Here is a 14,463-nt window from a genome sequence, read left to right as displayed (position 1 = left end):
CAACCTATTCTCTTCATAATATGGTTGTGACACTAGTGACTGTCTAAATTATAAATCACCGTTAATATCAATTATGTTACATTAAATAGACCAGTATTAACATCAATCATGGTCTATAATATAAACAATACACAACGTTAGTCCTAGCCTACAATGTAGGACCACAAATAACGTCACTTATAATCTATTTAACCATAGACCACAACTAACGATAGACATTGTCTATATAACGTTAGTCATGATTTATACAATAATCTATACTAAGCACCATAGTATAATCAAATAAACATGATCATATGACCGTAATCTATAGCAATATTTCTATGGAGATTAAAATCAAATTCTTGAAAATGGGTCGGCATAAACAATACTCCGAGATCAAGTCAAGAAAATGACTTACAAATAATTAACTCGATTAGTGACTTTCAACGATCCTAAACATTCTCCCGAACCAACTAATAAATAGGAGAAAAAGTAATTTCATACCATTCAACAAATAATAAATATATTAATCATTATTAATTACACAACCAAGAAAAGGATGGAATTTTCTCTCTAATTTAATTTAAATTAAATTACGAATTTAATCCACAACTATTTAAAATTTAAAAGTATACGAGCGAGTCGGTTCGATTCAGTCGGGTTCATTTCTCCATGCGGTCTGGTTCATTTTGGCGGTTCGGGCCAACGATGCGGAGCTTACATCCGGCCATTTGATACCAAACCAGAGCCGCTCCGTTCTAAAATTCCCCTCCTCTTTCTCCGCTGGCACCTCTCCTTGCCTGCCGCAATGTCCTCCGTTCTTGAGCTCCATTAATACTCTCCCTTTCCATCTCTCTCTCTCTCTCTCTCTCTCTCATCTTCACCCATGGAGGTTGCCGGAGACTGGATTCTTCCGGCCACCCACATGCCCGTCTTGGAGATCAACCTCATCTCTGCCCAAGGTCTCAAGGTCCCCTCCCGCCAATTCCATCCCAAACAGACCTACGCCGTCGCATGGGTCGACCCATTGAACCGCCTCCGCACCCGTCTCGACACCATCGGCGGCGACAACCCCACCTGGAACGACAAGTTTCTCTTCCGCGTCTCGCCGGAGTTTCTTACCCGCGATACCGCCGCCGTCTCCGTCGAGATCTACGCCACAGGCTGTTTCCGTGACTCTCTTGTCGGTACTGTCCGTTTCCTTTTCCGTAACGTCATCGTTTCTAATGACTGTACCAAGACCCCTGCGTTCACTGCCCTCCAAGTCCGTCGTCCTTCTGGACGCTTCCAAGGCGTTCTGAATATCGGCGTTATGGTTAATGAAAACTCCGATTTCGCTTCCTTGAATGGTGTGCCTGCGATTGGTTACCGCGATTTGATGGGGGAGGGTTTTGATCGGCGGCGGAGGAGGAAGAAGAAATCTAAGGCTAGGGATTCTGAAATTTCCGCCGGATCTCATGATGCAGAGTTGCTGGATTCGTCGGATGGGAATGAATCGACGTGTTCTTCTTCTTCTTCATCGTTGTCGGCGAAATCGAATTTGGTTAGTGATTTGAACGGATTTAGGAAGGGGGCGGAGGCAGGGGAAGCCAAAACCCTGAAGGCGTCCAAGCGTTCCGGGTTTTTGTGTGGTCTGGTGATCCATAGGAAGACAAGGATGGGCGATGATATTCCGCCATTGGAGAAGAACATCAAGGTTTTTAGAGGATCTCCGGACATGGAAAGGTAAAATCTCTAACCCCAGTTGAGGATTTCATTATCATTGTTCATTGTTCATTGTTCATTGTTCATCATCATCATAGATGTTTTTGTTTTCCCCCGCCATTGGATGGAAGGGTTTCTGGAATGAAAATTTGAGAGATTCAGAAGAACAATTTCGTCATTCCTTTCATTTTGTTCAGATTCTTTCAATTTTTATTAATTTAAGGGAAATTTATTTGAATCAAGTGTTCTAATCTCATGATTTCAAAATTAAAATATTTACCTTTGATTTTGCATGCAATTATTAAATAACGAAATTCCTTCAAAACAAAAAGGAGATGGAGTTGTTCCCAACTTCCATGAACGATCAAAATCATTTGGAATTGAATTCAAACCAAAAATATGTTAACGTATAAGCCTGTGTCGTGGCTTCCGAGTTCGCAAGATCGAAATCGTCGACTAGAAATTGATGATTCTTTGAATAGGTGGAGTGAAAAGAAACCGCCCAAAAAACCCTAGAATGGCCATAGGTTGCCTTCGAGATTCAATTGTTGAATTAGTAAAACATACCATAATTGACGTAATTGATGGATCGCAACGACAATCAGAAATACATACGTGTCGATCTGACTTCTCTAACCTTTGATTCGAATAACAGGTAGTGAGATCGTTGCTGTTGTTGCTGCAATTGCATATACATCTCAACTGTTTAAAAATAATCTATGAAGATACAGTAGAGAATGTTAATATTATCTATTTCATAAGTACTAAATTTTTGAACTTTTTTAAAAAATTGAGTAGTATTAATGATTTAAAAAAAATTCTTTTTTTTAAATTTAAAGATATTAGTGAAATTTTGAAAGGTTAGGGTTTAGGGTTTTTAGAAATATTTTTATTAATTATTATTATTATTTTTTTAATATTGACATATGACAACGTTGTAGTTGTAGTTAACCTGTAATAATTATATTTTACTAATATGTTTTTTTTTTTAATTTAGTTACTGAGAGAATAATTAAAAATCAAATTTAACTCTGAGGTATTTTGACACTTTGAACTACCCAACATATCTAAAATTAAAATGTTAGAATTTTAAAAACTGAAAAAATGAAATGGAAATTAATTTAATTATAATAATCAAGATTAGATTGTAACGGGTCGGGTTGATTCAATTAAAATAATCTCAACCCAAAATTTGATCAAAATTTTAATTTTTTAAAAATTAAAAGAATTTATTTGTGGGATGACTGCTTTAACCCATGTGATTCACTGCTCTGTGCTGCTCTCTTTTACTTTTTTACTGTACTTCTTCACTCACCTTTTACCACATATTTCTACCCTCATGCCAGCAGCCAACGGAAGGATGGACCGCACACTCTTTACCCTTTTCCCTATTTTGGTAACTTAAATTCTGAATTTCCATGATTAGAACACATTTTTGGCATTTTGTTTGTCTTCTTTTCCTTTCATCTTACCATTCAAACAAAACAACACATAAATCTTAAACAATGTCCGTGTATTAAGTCGAGTCGAGTTTGAACATTTTTTAGATCAAAAAATCAAAACCGACTACGACATGGATAGCTGGTAGTACTATACACATTCGAGTGACTCGCGATCATGACAAATATTTGAGAGTTTGACCTCCTTTTAAAAAAAAAAAAGTTTCTTTATCTTTTATTAATCAAAGCAGCAACGAGGTCCTACATCGGTTAGAGAGGGGAACGAAACCTCTCCCTAACAAACGATATGGTCGCAAACTTAGCAATATGGTCATGAGGGAGAGCAGCGATATGGCTCCTCTACATTTTATTGGTGATAGATCACAATCGGGCAATATGGCCAATAGAGAGGTATGTGTTTTTTCATAATGTTTTATTTTTCAAGTAACAACAAGGGTAAGCACGAGGGAGCTATGGAAATCAAATATGTAGGAAAGAAAAGGTTTTATTCTAAAGAACACGATGCTCTCTTATTCGGGAAAGTATATATTCCAATAAATATAATTTATTTATTTTTGTTAAATAATTATCTTAACAACTTTTTTTTTTACGGGTTCTTAATTTCTACGCTACCTATTTGATCCTTGTGATATATATACACGAATTTGGGTTGTAATTTTATTTTATTTTAGATGAGTAGTCACTCAAAATTAAATTAATTTTTATTTATTTTTTTTATTTTTTTGTCTTAATAAATTTTGGTTGATATTTTATTTTAAAATGAAATAAAGATGGAAACTCTATTTTGTATTTAGATTAATATATTTAAATAATTAATGATGTATTTCACCCTAAAAATATTAATTAATGACGTCACCCTTAAAATATTTTAAAGTAAATTATATTTTTAATATTCTAATTTTTATCTGTTTTTTAGAAAAGTAATATGTCAAATACTTTTATTTTTAGTACAAAATTTGAAGGTTTTTTTTTTTTTTTAAAAAAAATTTAAACGGGGTATACCATCAATAAATAAATAAATAAATAATATATATATATATCGATGGCTTGGAAAACAGGTCTGGAGTGAAACACAAGGCGAAGGCCCGCTCTATCCCCACGCGACCCATTACCAGAGAAAAACACACGCGCTTCCACGCGCCTCTCTCTCTCTCTCTCTGTACAGCCGCTAAAAGAGAAACCGCCCTCCCCTTCCCACTCTCGTCTGTCGTTTTTGTTATATCTAAAAAGAAAACGAAAGGGGAGAAACCAAATGATGTAAAACCGAAGAAAAATCTTGAGTAGCAACAAAACAGACAGCCTCACTCTCTCATCTAACATGCTTTCACCTCATGCTTCCTCTCTGTTTTTTGGCCGCCAAATCTTGCACCCCCCTTTCAATCCTTTCATCCCATTTTCCACTAACTTCTCTTCTCTGACCCATTAAACCCTTGCTCCCTCTTTCTCATTTCCTTCATCATCCCACATTTCTCCATCCAATCTACCATTACCCCATTTTCAGGGCACTGCCGAGGAGGCCTTTTATAAGGTTTGTTCATCCTGGGTTTTCGATATCTGGGCCTAATTTTACTTTTGTAATCGTTTTGTTGCCCTTTTTCTTGATCTGGGTTTTGTTTTTAATCCATGTATTTGCTCGTTTGCTGATGGATATGGATATGCCTTTCTTTGGACGCCAGGTTTTTGTAGTTGGTTGATCCTTAACTCTTGAGACGTGTTCTTGTTTGTTTTTCCCTTTCCCTTTGGAGATTGCTTGAATTTATGTTGAGTTAATGTGGACTGGACTGGATTTTGTTTCGGAAAGCTTCTTTTTGAATTGATTTCCACTGTTCTTAATTTTACCCTTTGCAGTTATGATTAGGCGATTTGTATTTATTTCCCTCTTTGGAATTTGACTCCTTACATACATGTTTTCTTAAAGAATATTGTACTCATGAACAGTGTACATCTTTTGTTGCTGTCTGCCATTCTTTCTTGTGGGGTTCTGCACAATGTCGTTTGTTTGGCCTCAAATTTTATCCCCTTTGCCCTTATTTGTGGTTCCAAAACACTTCAATTTCTTATGTATTGTGAGATCCCACGTTGGTTGGAGAAGGGAACAAAAACATTTCTTATAAGGGTGTGAAAACCTTTTTAACTCTCCCTAGTACACGCGCTTTAAAACATTAAGGGGAAGCCCGGAAGGGAAAGTTCAAAGAGGACAATATCGCGACGGGGTTGGGCTGATAGGCTGTTACATGTATGGTCGCAAGTTGTTCTGCAAAGGATCATTTCTTGACTTACAAACCCAGATGGCATTCTTGAAGACAGGATATGTCGTATGATTTGAGGGTGGTGTGACTTTTATTTAGGTTACTGTAAGTGTAATGATGAGTAGTGTTATGTAGTACTCTCTATGTTTTAGTTTCTGACTTCCCTTTGTCATTTGTACTTAGCTGAAATGTGTTTTTCTCCCTGTCTATTGGAAGAATATGGTTTATGACATGTGCTTGTTTCAATTCAGAACAATTGGATCGGTTCCTTCCTGCTGCGTCTTCTTCTAATTCGGGTCCTGTGATCAGTTCTTCGTTATGGCGGGAAAAACGTCATGGATCAAGCTTTTCCACAATGAGATGGCAAGAGATCTTAGAAATTTCGATTCGTACTCAGACTTCACAAATGAGGGAGGCATAGAGGCTGTAGCAGTTTCTGTGGAGTTGATCCTGCCTGATGACTTGTTGGAACGAATTCTTTCATGTCTACCAATAGCAAGCATTTTTCGAGCTGGTTCTGTGTGCAAAAGATGGCATGATATAGTCAGTTCCAGGAGTTTTTTGTGGAACTTCTCACATGTCAAATCGCATAAACCTTGGTATTTCATGTTTACGAGCTCGGATGAGCCGATTGGTCATGCCTACGATCCAGTTCTTAGGAAGTGGTATGCCATCGATCTCCCCTGCATCGACAAGTCGAATTGGTTCATTGCCTCATCATGTGGCTTGGTTTGCTTCATGGATAATGACAGTAGAAGCGAGTTACATGTCTGCAATCCTATAACCAAATACTCAATGAAACTACCGGAGCCCTCAGGATCTAAGTTCTCTGATTATAGTGCACTAGCAATCTCTGCTAACAGGGTTTCACACAATTATACAATCTCTGTTGTGAAATCTAAGCAAGTTCCTGGAAACTTCTTTCAATGGGATATATCGATTCATATCTATGATTCGGAAACGAACACGTGGGCTACCTCCTTGACTGAAGTGTTGTTGGAGTGGAGAGGTGGCGACGAGAGTGTGATTTGTGATGGCATTCTTTACTTCTTGCTCTACTCAACTGGGGGCGGGATATCTGATCATCGACATGGTCTCGTTACTTATAATATCTCTAACCGTTCTTCTCATGGTTTGTTGATAAAAAGCTTTATTCCTGCTCCTTGTTCACTCACATGTGGTCGATTGATGAACCTTAAGCAGAAGCTGGTAATGGTTGGAGGGATTGGTAAACAGGATAGGCCAGACATTATTAAAGGGATTGGCATTTGGATTCTTTGTGGGAAAGAGTGGCAAGAAATTGCACGCATGCCTCACAATTTCTTCCAGGGATTTGGGGAGTTGGATGATGTTTTTTCCAGCTGTGGCACTGATGACCTTATCTACATCCATAGCTATGGAGCTCCAGCTTTACTCGTTTTCAACATGAACGTAAAACAATGGAGATGGTCGCAGAAGTGCCCGGTGACAAAGAGATTCCCACTTCAGCTTTTCACCGGCTTTTGCTTCGAACCGAGGCTCGAGATCAATCCCTGATTTGTTTCAGCTTGTGTGCTGAAAATTTTGGTTGATTTGGTTCTTATTTGCTTTCTCTTTTGAATTTTCTGTTGCACTGAAGAATCTACATTCCATGGAAGAAGTATATACATGTAACTGCAGATAAAAGCTGCATTCATATTCATGAATATGAGAATATAATTCTTTACATAGGAAAATACCTCTCAAGTAAAACAGTTTCAAATTTGGTGATTCCTGGAACTTCTTCAATGAATCACTCTCTCTTCATCTTGAGCTCTGTCTAGAACTCTGCTGTTCTATACATGTATATCTATCTGTTTGTACTTGTGGGCTGTCCTGGCAGCAACATGAACTCAGTTCTCTATCTACAATTTAAGCGTTTAATGGGTATTCAATTGTTCCTTATGATCGAGTGCTCTATCTACAATTTAAGCTTTTGGGTTTAATGGGTATTCAACGATGATTGCTTGCTTGCATTGTTCCTTATGATCGAGTGTTCTATCTACAATTTAAGCTTTTGGGTTTAATGGGTACTCAATGTTGATCGCTTGCTTGCGTTGTTCCTTAGGTTGTTCCTTAGGATCGACAATTACAAAGTCTAGACATGACGTGCTAAATATATCACATCATAAATCAATTTCTAACAATCTATTCGATCAAATGAAATAAATTCATAGGTTTCTAACATATTTGGTCACGTAAACATGTCATTTTAACTAATAATGTAGTAAAAGAGGGCACTTGGGTTGGCAATGGAGCTTTTGATTAGTGGACATTTGCCAAAAATAGGGCGTTAGTTAGAATACCCCACAACTAAATATGGCGCCAAGAACTGTATATTCCCCTGCAATTCAATCGTCTCTAACCTCCATTTCTGGCACGCCCTTCAATCCCAAAACCATAATTATTCATCTCCCTCTCCCTTTTCTTCTTCTCTATCTCTTTCTTCCATGGCTGTCTCAATTTCTCCCCTCATCAACTGATTCTTCCTCTGACAAAGGTAATGGGTTCGACCCTTTTCGTCATTCTGTCTCAGCGAAATTTATACCACTTTTTTCCCCTTTTGTCTTCGTCTTCGTTTATCGCATACTTGCTGCTTTTGTCCCTCTGATTCTTCCAGGATTGGATTGGTTGATTTTTGCAAATGGGTTTGGTTGATTGATGTGGGGAAATCATTTAGGTTTCTTTTTTTGCCCTTTTCGATTAGAAAATGCATCTTTCACATGTTCTTGTTTGTGGGGCGATCTGGGTTTTCGAGACCCTAATAAAACTGGACGTCTTTTGTTTACATCTGTTAGTAATTTTATCTGGGGGGGCTCTGTTTCTGTGCCATTTGAGTACAACAGAGCAGTTTTGTGCAGCAATGAAGACACCCTCTCAGCTTTTCTGGTTATGGTGACCCACATTTTGAGAAAACAACCACGATGCGTATAATGGCTTTGAAATCCGTTGACAATAGAATAGTGTAGATATCAGATAAGTGTTTGAGCTTGTGATTCCATCTGGGTTTGTTTGGAACAAGACAATGGCATGATGAACAAAATATGAACTCGTTCTATGTGAATATGTTGGTTGATATAATCATTTCTCATGTTTATCCTGAATGTGTTTATAAATTTAACTTGTTCTTAAGATACTGACATTGGTTTTTGGATGATTCTAGTTGGAATCAACCTGGAAATTCAACGATTTCTGGATCAGTCAAGGGACTTAGGACATTAATAAGGTTTGGATTTTGAACATCATTTTCAGATGATTTCCATCTTTGTAGGTTTTGGAAAGATTCTTTATACTGTTCGTGGACAAATGGCCAAAGTTATATGAACAATGTTGTTAATACCACGATCCCTGAATTTGACCAAGCCCTTTTGTTTTGATATCATTTAGGCTGCTTAATAGTGATCATTATTGCAATCGTTTGTTCTTGAATAAGGTCTCTGTGTTGCAGGGAAGTTCATGGCAATGGGGAGAGAGGAAGTCTCACCACAGGACTTCAAAACCACTAAAACTGATTGGATTCAACACGCCAAGAAGAATAACATACGTCTTCCTCAAGGCTCCTTTACTGACTTTGAGTGGAAAGATTATTGTCCAGCAGTTTTCAGGTTCCCCTCCTACAAAATCTCCCTAGAAGTTGTTCTTATCTTATTTTGTTTTTTTTTTTTTTTTTTTTGTGAATCCAACCTTTTGTCCTTGAACTTCTGAATCCTTAACAAGTTCTGTGAGATCTCAAGTCGGTTGGAGAGGGGAACAAAACATTTTTTACAAAGGTGTGAAACCTCTCCCTAGTATACGCGTTTTAAAACCTTGAGTAGAATCTCTTAAAGGGAAAGCTCAAAGAGGACAATATTTGGTAGCGGTGGGCTTGGTTGTTACAAATGGTAACAGAGCTGGACACCGGGCAGTATGCCAACGAGGATGTTGGCCCTCAAGGGGGGTGGATTGTGAGATCCCACATCGGTTGGAGAGGGGAACAAAACATTTCTTATAAGGGTGTGGAAACCTCTCCCTAGCAGACACGTTTTAAAACCTTGAGGGGACGCTCTTGAAGGAAAAGCTCAAAGAGGACAATATCTGCCTAGCGGTGTGATTGAGCTGTTACAAGTTGTATTAGAGCTAGACACCGGGTGGTGTGCCAGCGAGGACGCTGGCCCCCAAGGGGGGTGGATTGTGAGATCCCACATCGGTTGGAGAGGGGAACAAAACATTCCTTATAAGGGTGTGGAAACCTCTCCCTAGTAGACACGTTTTAAAACCTTGAGGGGACGCTCTTGAAGGGAAAGCTCAAAGAGGACAACATCTGCTAGCGGTGGGCTTGAGCTGTTACAAATTGTATCAGAGCTAGACACCGGGCGGTGTGCCAGCAAGGACGCTGGCTCCCAAAGGGGGTGGATTGTGAGATCCCACATCGGTTGGAGAGGGAAACAAAACATTCCTTAGAGGGAAGTGGAAACCTCTTCCTAGCATACACGTTTTAAAACCTTGAGGGGAAGCTCTCAAAGAGAGCTCAAAGAGGACAATATCTGCTAGCAGTGGGTTTGGGTGGTTATAAATGATATCAGAGCTAGACACCAGGAGGTGTGCTAGCAAGGACGCTAGGCTCCCTAAAGGGTGGATCGTGAGATCCCACATCAATTGGAGAGGGGAACAAAACATTCCTTACAAAGGTGTGGAAACCTCTCCCTAGCAGAGCATTTTAAAACCTCGAGGGAAAGTCTTTGAAGAGAAAGCTCAAAGAAATAATTTTTATTAGCGGTGGGCTTGAGCGGTTACAAGTTCACCTAGTAATCTTGAAGCTAGATGAAGCTAAAAGTTTAAGCTTTCCTTCTTTTCTTCGTTTGTTTGTTCTTCCAGAAACATACTAGAGCTAGAGAAAATAGAGTATGCTGACTATATGTTATCCATTTGTGGTGATGAGACTCTAAGGGAAGTTTCTTCGCCCGGAAGAATTGGCAACGTGATATTTCTCTCAAATGACAACAGATTTGTGATAAAAACCCTGCGAAAATCTCAAGTCAAGGTAAGCCCATCATAACAATATCATAGAATGTCTGCTTGCCTTACAGATAAATACAATTCAGATTTTCCTACCAAAAATTTATACCTGAAACTTTCTCGGGTAAGTATTGAATTGAGACCTCATCACAAGGAATCAACTCAAGAGAAGCTCCGATACCAAATGATAAGAAATGAGTACAAGGAAAGTAAGATTCGGATTACCTTGTTGATCGAATATCACAAGGTAAGAACACTTGTTTGAGATTCGAATCACTTCATAAGAAAAATCGATCCTGTCTAGCTTGAATGATTCTAAACATGCAAAGGAAAGGTAAGAACACTTGGCCTTTCTTGAGATTTGAATCACTCCACAAGAAAGATTGATCATGTCAAGCTTGAATGATTCTGCATGCAACCTAAACTACATAGAATTGCAAAGAAACTTTGTCATTGCCTAAAGGAAAGCACAAATGCTTCTTTTACTACATTTTCCAAGTCCCGTTTTAAATGACAACATACATGGCTTTATATAGCCTCAAAATAAAAACCATTAATCTTCCGTGAGGCATTCCAAGAGTTGTAAATATATTTTATTACCATAATAAGCCACTATGTAAATAAGCATTAAAATACATTAAAAAACACCATAAATTTGTATCCGAAGCTCCACTTGAAGTATCTTAAAGCCTTTGTTGCATGAATGAAGCTTAATTCTTCTTAACGTGGCATTAATATTACATGATTGAGATGCCTTGGTTCATATCACCTTATTTTAGCTCAACACTTGATCTCAGGTTCTGAGGGACATGCTTCCTAAATACTATCGACATCTAAAAAAGCACGGCTCGTCATTGTTGACCACTTTATATGGACTTCACGTAGTGAGACCCGTCGGAGGTATTAAGGTACCAGAAATTTGTATTGATGTCCTGTCTCATGAGCTTATGGTCTTACTGTATCTGTAGGAGTATAATGATAAGCACTTCTTCCATATTAGAATGGCTTTGTCTAAGTTTTGATGAAGAAGTTTATCTGAAAGAGTGCAACTCATAAATTGTAGAGATTGTGTGTATCTAGTTTTCATTTTGATGCTTGTTTAATGGTTTTTCGTTTTCTCAGGTTTACTTTGTGGGCATGTCAAACGTCTTGCAATCAGATTTGCACTTGCATCGGCGATATGATCTCAAAGGTTCGTCGAGAGGTCGGAATTTTAACAAAGTGATAGTCCATGAGGAGATAATCTATAAGGATATTGATCTTGATTTCTACTTTTACCTCGAACCGTCCCTCCGTAACAAGATATTGTCGTAAGTTCATTGCGTTAATGCTTCATAAATAATCATCCTAAAGACGAAACGTCCCCTGTGGCGTAGTTTTAAGAGAGTGTTCTTATGTTCTTCAGGCAACTCAAGTATGATTGCGAGTTTCTGGAGGCTGAGGGCATTATGGACTACAGTCTTTTCCTTGGTGTGCATATAGATGCCCCGTCGCGTCAAGGTGGTTTCTCTCCTCCTCTCGAACCATTGACATTTAAGATCATTGATGGCTTAATCATCGAATCAGACTTAGATTTGTCATTAACTCAAGTATTTAAAGTCAGTTTGAGCATAACTAAATGGATAAAACATCAAACTACGATCCCAACGGTCGATGGTTTCATCCTCCACCTCTTGAATCATATCGTATATATTTTGCATTTAAGCCGAAAAGGGAACTTGTGAACCGAACATAACTTTTCTTAGTTCGATTCAGGCTCATTAGACCGGAGAAATTCTGTTTCTGGAACGAGGACCACTCGACATGACGATGCAGAGTTGACTGTTGCTGGCATTCTTAAACATAATGGCAGGTATCCACCATTGGCTCTTTAGATCATTCTGTTTTTTGTTTCTAGTAGTATTTTGAGCCAGCAGCCATGGTCTGCTTGAACTAACGAGGTGTTCATATCAGGCTTGGTGCAAAACTTCCTGCAAACGCGGTCCGAACGCCGAGGAACGAGATGGGAATCGTTTCTTCACCAAGCAGGGTCAGGGTGCCAGAGTGCTACAATGTATTGCTATACTTTGGAGTAATAGACATTTTCCAGAATTACAATGTGATCAAGCGTCTAGAACATGCTTACAAATCTATACAATATGATTCCAAGACAATCTCAGCTGTTAACCCCAAAGTATATTCTTCTCGCTTCCAGGATTTCCTCAGCAAAGTGTTCTTAGCAAGAGAATCAACCTAAAACTGGTAACCCACTTTAGTCTTGTTGTTCAAAGAAAGAATGGCCCTCGGGAATCAACATCTTATACTCTGCTCATCTTACAGGAACTTCGAGTGTTGATCCATGTGAAGTCAACCCAGTTGTAGTAAGAACTCTTCACTTTATTGGGCAATGAATTGCATGAAATGTGGTTTAGAATTCAGAGGAAACAAACCCATTTGATCCATATAAGGGAAAAAATCCGTGGCTAACTTTTCAACCTTCTATAATTACGTTTTTGAATGTGGTTCTTGGTTTAAACAATACTGCTGCACCAAAAGTAGCTGGTTTTGAACACAAATCTATCATCCGTTACAATAACATGCTCTTCCTCCCTCCATTGACTCTGTCATTTTCTTAAACGCCGATCCCAGATCTCTCCCACCATTGATTTGCTTACCCGTCTCCATTAATGCCCACCATTTTCCCCTTCCACTTCACTATATAATGCCCCCACCTCTCTCCCTCATTCCATATCCCATTCCTTCCACCGCGGAGGGAGAGAGCTGCCGACCGAGCTCCCTTCAATTCAAAGAGAGGGGGGGTTGAGGGTCAAAGGAAGTGCTGCGAGTTCATGAATGCCTATGGGGTGCCGCTCCTTCGCCTAAGCGCGCCGCCGCACCTTCCAAAGGCTTGCATGCACTCGGAGCTGTTCTTGCCTTCTCCTTTCCTTTATTGGATTGAAGGGAGCTCTTCCCATGTTATCTCCTCCGCCGCTTTCTCTTTCTCTTATCTATCAATTTCTTATCATTTCTTCCCTTTTTCTTCAATGTTTTCAAATGGGTTGTTCTTAATTTTCGTTTTGATTGTAGGTTTGATGTTGGTTCGAGCAAGCTAGCTCTAGTGGTAGCAGACAGTGATAGCGGTCGTGATTGATGTTGTTCGACAAGGAATGTTTTAGGCTGATGAACAAGGCTTCAATTACGATCTTTGTCGTTGATGTATTACATAAATAGTATGATTGATGCTGGGTTTGTAGCGTCCATCTTAAATTTAAATCTAATGTTTCATTTATTATTTCATTTAAATTCAATTCTTGTTCTTCCTTCATCAAACATTTAATCTTCAACAAATATAAACACAATTCAATTATTCCTTCCTTCAACGCCTTACTATACGAACCGAAGATTCGATCCTTCAATTTCGATCCTTCAATCCTTCAATACTTCAATAATAACGTATAATTCGAACTTCTAACTTTTCATTATTTATGAAAATGACTCAAATACCCTCCACGATATTTACTTCTCCATGGTTGTTATACTCCACCTCTAACAATCACGGTTTGATATTACGGTCGCCTGCCATCGGAAACAAGGTAGAGTGGTGGTCACACTCACAACTAACGATAGCTTCGTTGTTCACCACAATTGATCTTAATATGATAGTATGATAGCTTCGTTATTCACCAAAGTTGATTATGTGTACTTTTTTTTAACCGAGTTGAAGTTTGGTCCCTCGTTCAAGACAGGGCGGAGACGGGGAGGGTATCCTCCTCCCATCCCCAACGCTAAATCCACCTGAATATTTAATTTGTGTATAAGAAAATATAATAATTATTTATAACAATAATGTAAACTTTAAAACCTTTTAACTTAATTACATTCATATTTGTATGATATTATATTTCATTTCATAATATAATCCTTTTGTATGTTGGAAAAAAAGTATATGCTTAAATAAATAAAACAATAATACTAACTTTAACTTAAAAATTATATACAATTTTATATTAAAATTTAATAAATTTTAGTAAGAATAATAAAAAATAAAAAAAAATAAAAAAAGGAAAAACAAAGAT

At 38.2% G+C, this 14,463-nt stretch overlaps 2 protein-coding genes and 1 pseudogene across 6 annotated transcripts; all 3 read left to right on the top strand.

Moving 5' to 3' along the window:
* The first annotated feature begins 696 nt into the window (after positions 1–696).
* On the top strand, positions 697–1,928 carry LOC111800520 (uncharacterized). The gene has a single exon (XM_023684252.2). The coding sequence runs from the start codon at positions 869–871 to the stop codon at positions 1,709–1,711; it is 843 nt and encodes a 280-aa protein (XP_023540020.2). The 5' UTR covers positions 697–868; the 3' UTR covers positions 1,712–1,928.
* Positions 1,929–4,210: 2,282 nt separating this feature from the next.
* Positions 4,211–7,147, top strand: LOC111799807 (F-box/kelch-repeat protein At3g61590 pseudogene; annotated as a pseudogene). Of its 2 annotated transcripts, none has more exons than XR_015422112.1 (2): positions 4,211–4,674; positions 5,647–7,147. The product of XR_015422112.1 is annotated as an F-box/kelch-repeat protein At3g61590 pseudogene, transcript variant X1 (transcript). The 2 variants fall into 2 exon arrangements; XR_015422113.1 differs by lacking the exon at positions 4,211–4,674 and adding an exon at positions 4,688–5,500.
* Positions 7,148–7,751: 604 nt separating this feature from the next.
* Positions 7,752–13,754, top strand: LOC111799899 (phosphatidylinositol 4-phosphate 5-kinase 10). Of its 3 annotated transcripts, none has more exons than XM_087125936.1 (11): positions 7,752–7,913; positions 8,862–9,018; positions 10,268–10,433; positions 11,206–11,316; positions 11,531–11,718; positions 11,814–11,908; positions 12,164–12,260; positions 12,362–12,461; positions 12,603–12,649; positions 12,728–12,768; positions 13,475–13,754. In XM_087125936.1, exons 2-9 carry the CDS (start codon positions 8,870–8,872, stop codon positions 12,642–12,644), a joined length of 948 nt encoding a protein of 315 aa, XP_086982062.1. In that variant the 5' UTR covers positions 7,752–7,913; positions 8,862–8,869; the 3' UTR covers positions 12,645–12,649; positions 12,728–12,768; positions 13,475–13,754. The 3 variants fall into 3 exon arrangements, with proteins under 3 accessions (XP_086982062.1, XP_023539170.2, XP_023539168.2); XM_023683400.2 differs by adding an exon at positions 8,577–8,639 and having other exon boundaries at positions 7,773–7,913; positions 12,362–12,649; XM_023683402.2 differs by having other exon boundaries at positions 7,754–7,913; positions 12,362–12,649.
* Positions 13,755–14,463: the final 709 nt, after the last annotated feature.

This window comes from Cucurbita pepo, chromosome 8 (assembly GCF_057944985.1).
Source record: "Cucurbita pepo subsp. pepo isolate OVF chromosome 8, ASM5794498v1, whole genome shotgun sequence".
Lineage (NCBI taxonomy): Eukaryota > Viridiplantae > Streptophyta > Magnoliopsida > Cucurbitales > Cucurbitaceae > Cucurbita > Cucurbita pepo.
This window is presented reverse-complemented; position numbering and strand designations above follow the sequence as displayed.

Coding starts and splice junctions, on each gene's coding strand:
- LOC111800520 (XM_023684252.2), top strand. CDS start 869: ATGGAGGTTGCCGGAGACTGGATTCTTCCGGCCACCCACATGCCCGTC.
- LOC111799899 (XM_023683402.2), top strand. CDS start 8,870: ATGGCAATGGGGAGAGAGGAAGTCTCACCACAGGACTTCAAAACCACT. Junction 10,434..11,205: donor TGCGAAAATCTCAAGTCAAG/GTAAGCCCATCA, acceptor ACTTGATCTCAG/GTTCTGAGGGACATGCTTCC. Junction 11,317..11,530: donor GACCCGTCGGAGGTATTAAG/GTACCAGAAATT, acceptor TCGTTTTCTCAG/GTTTACTTTGTGGGCATGTC.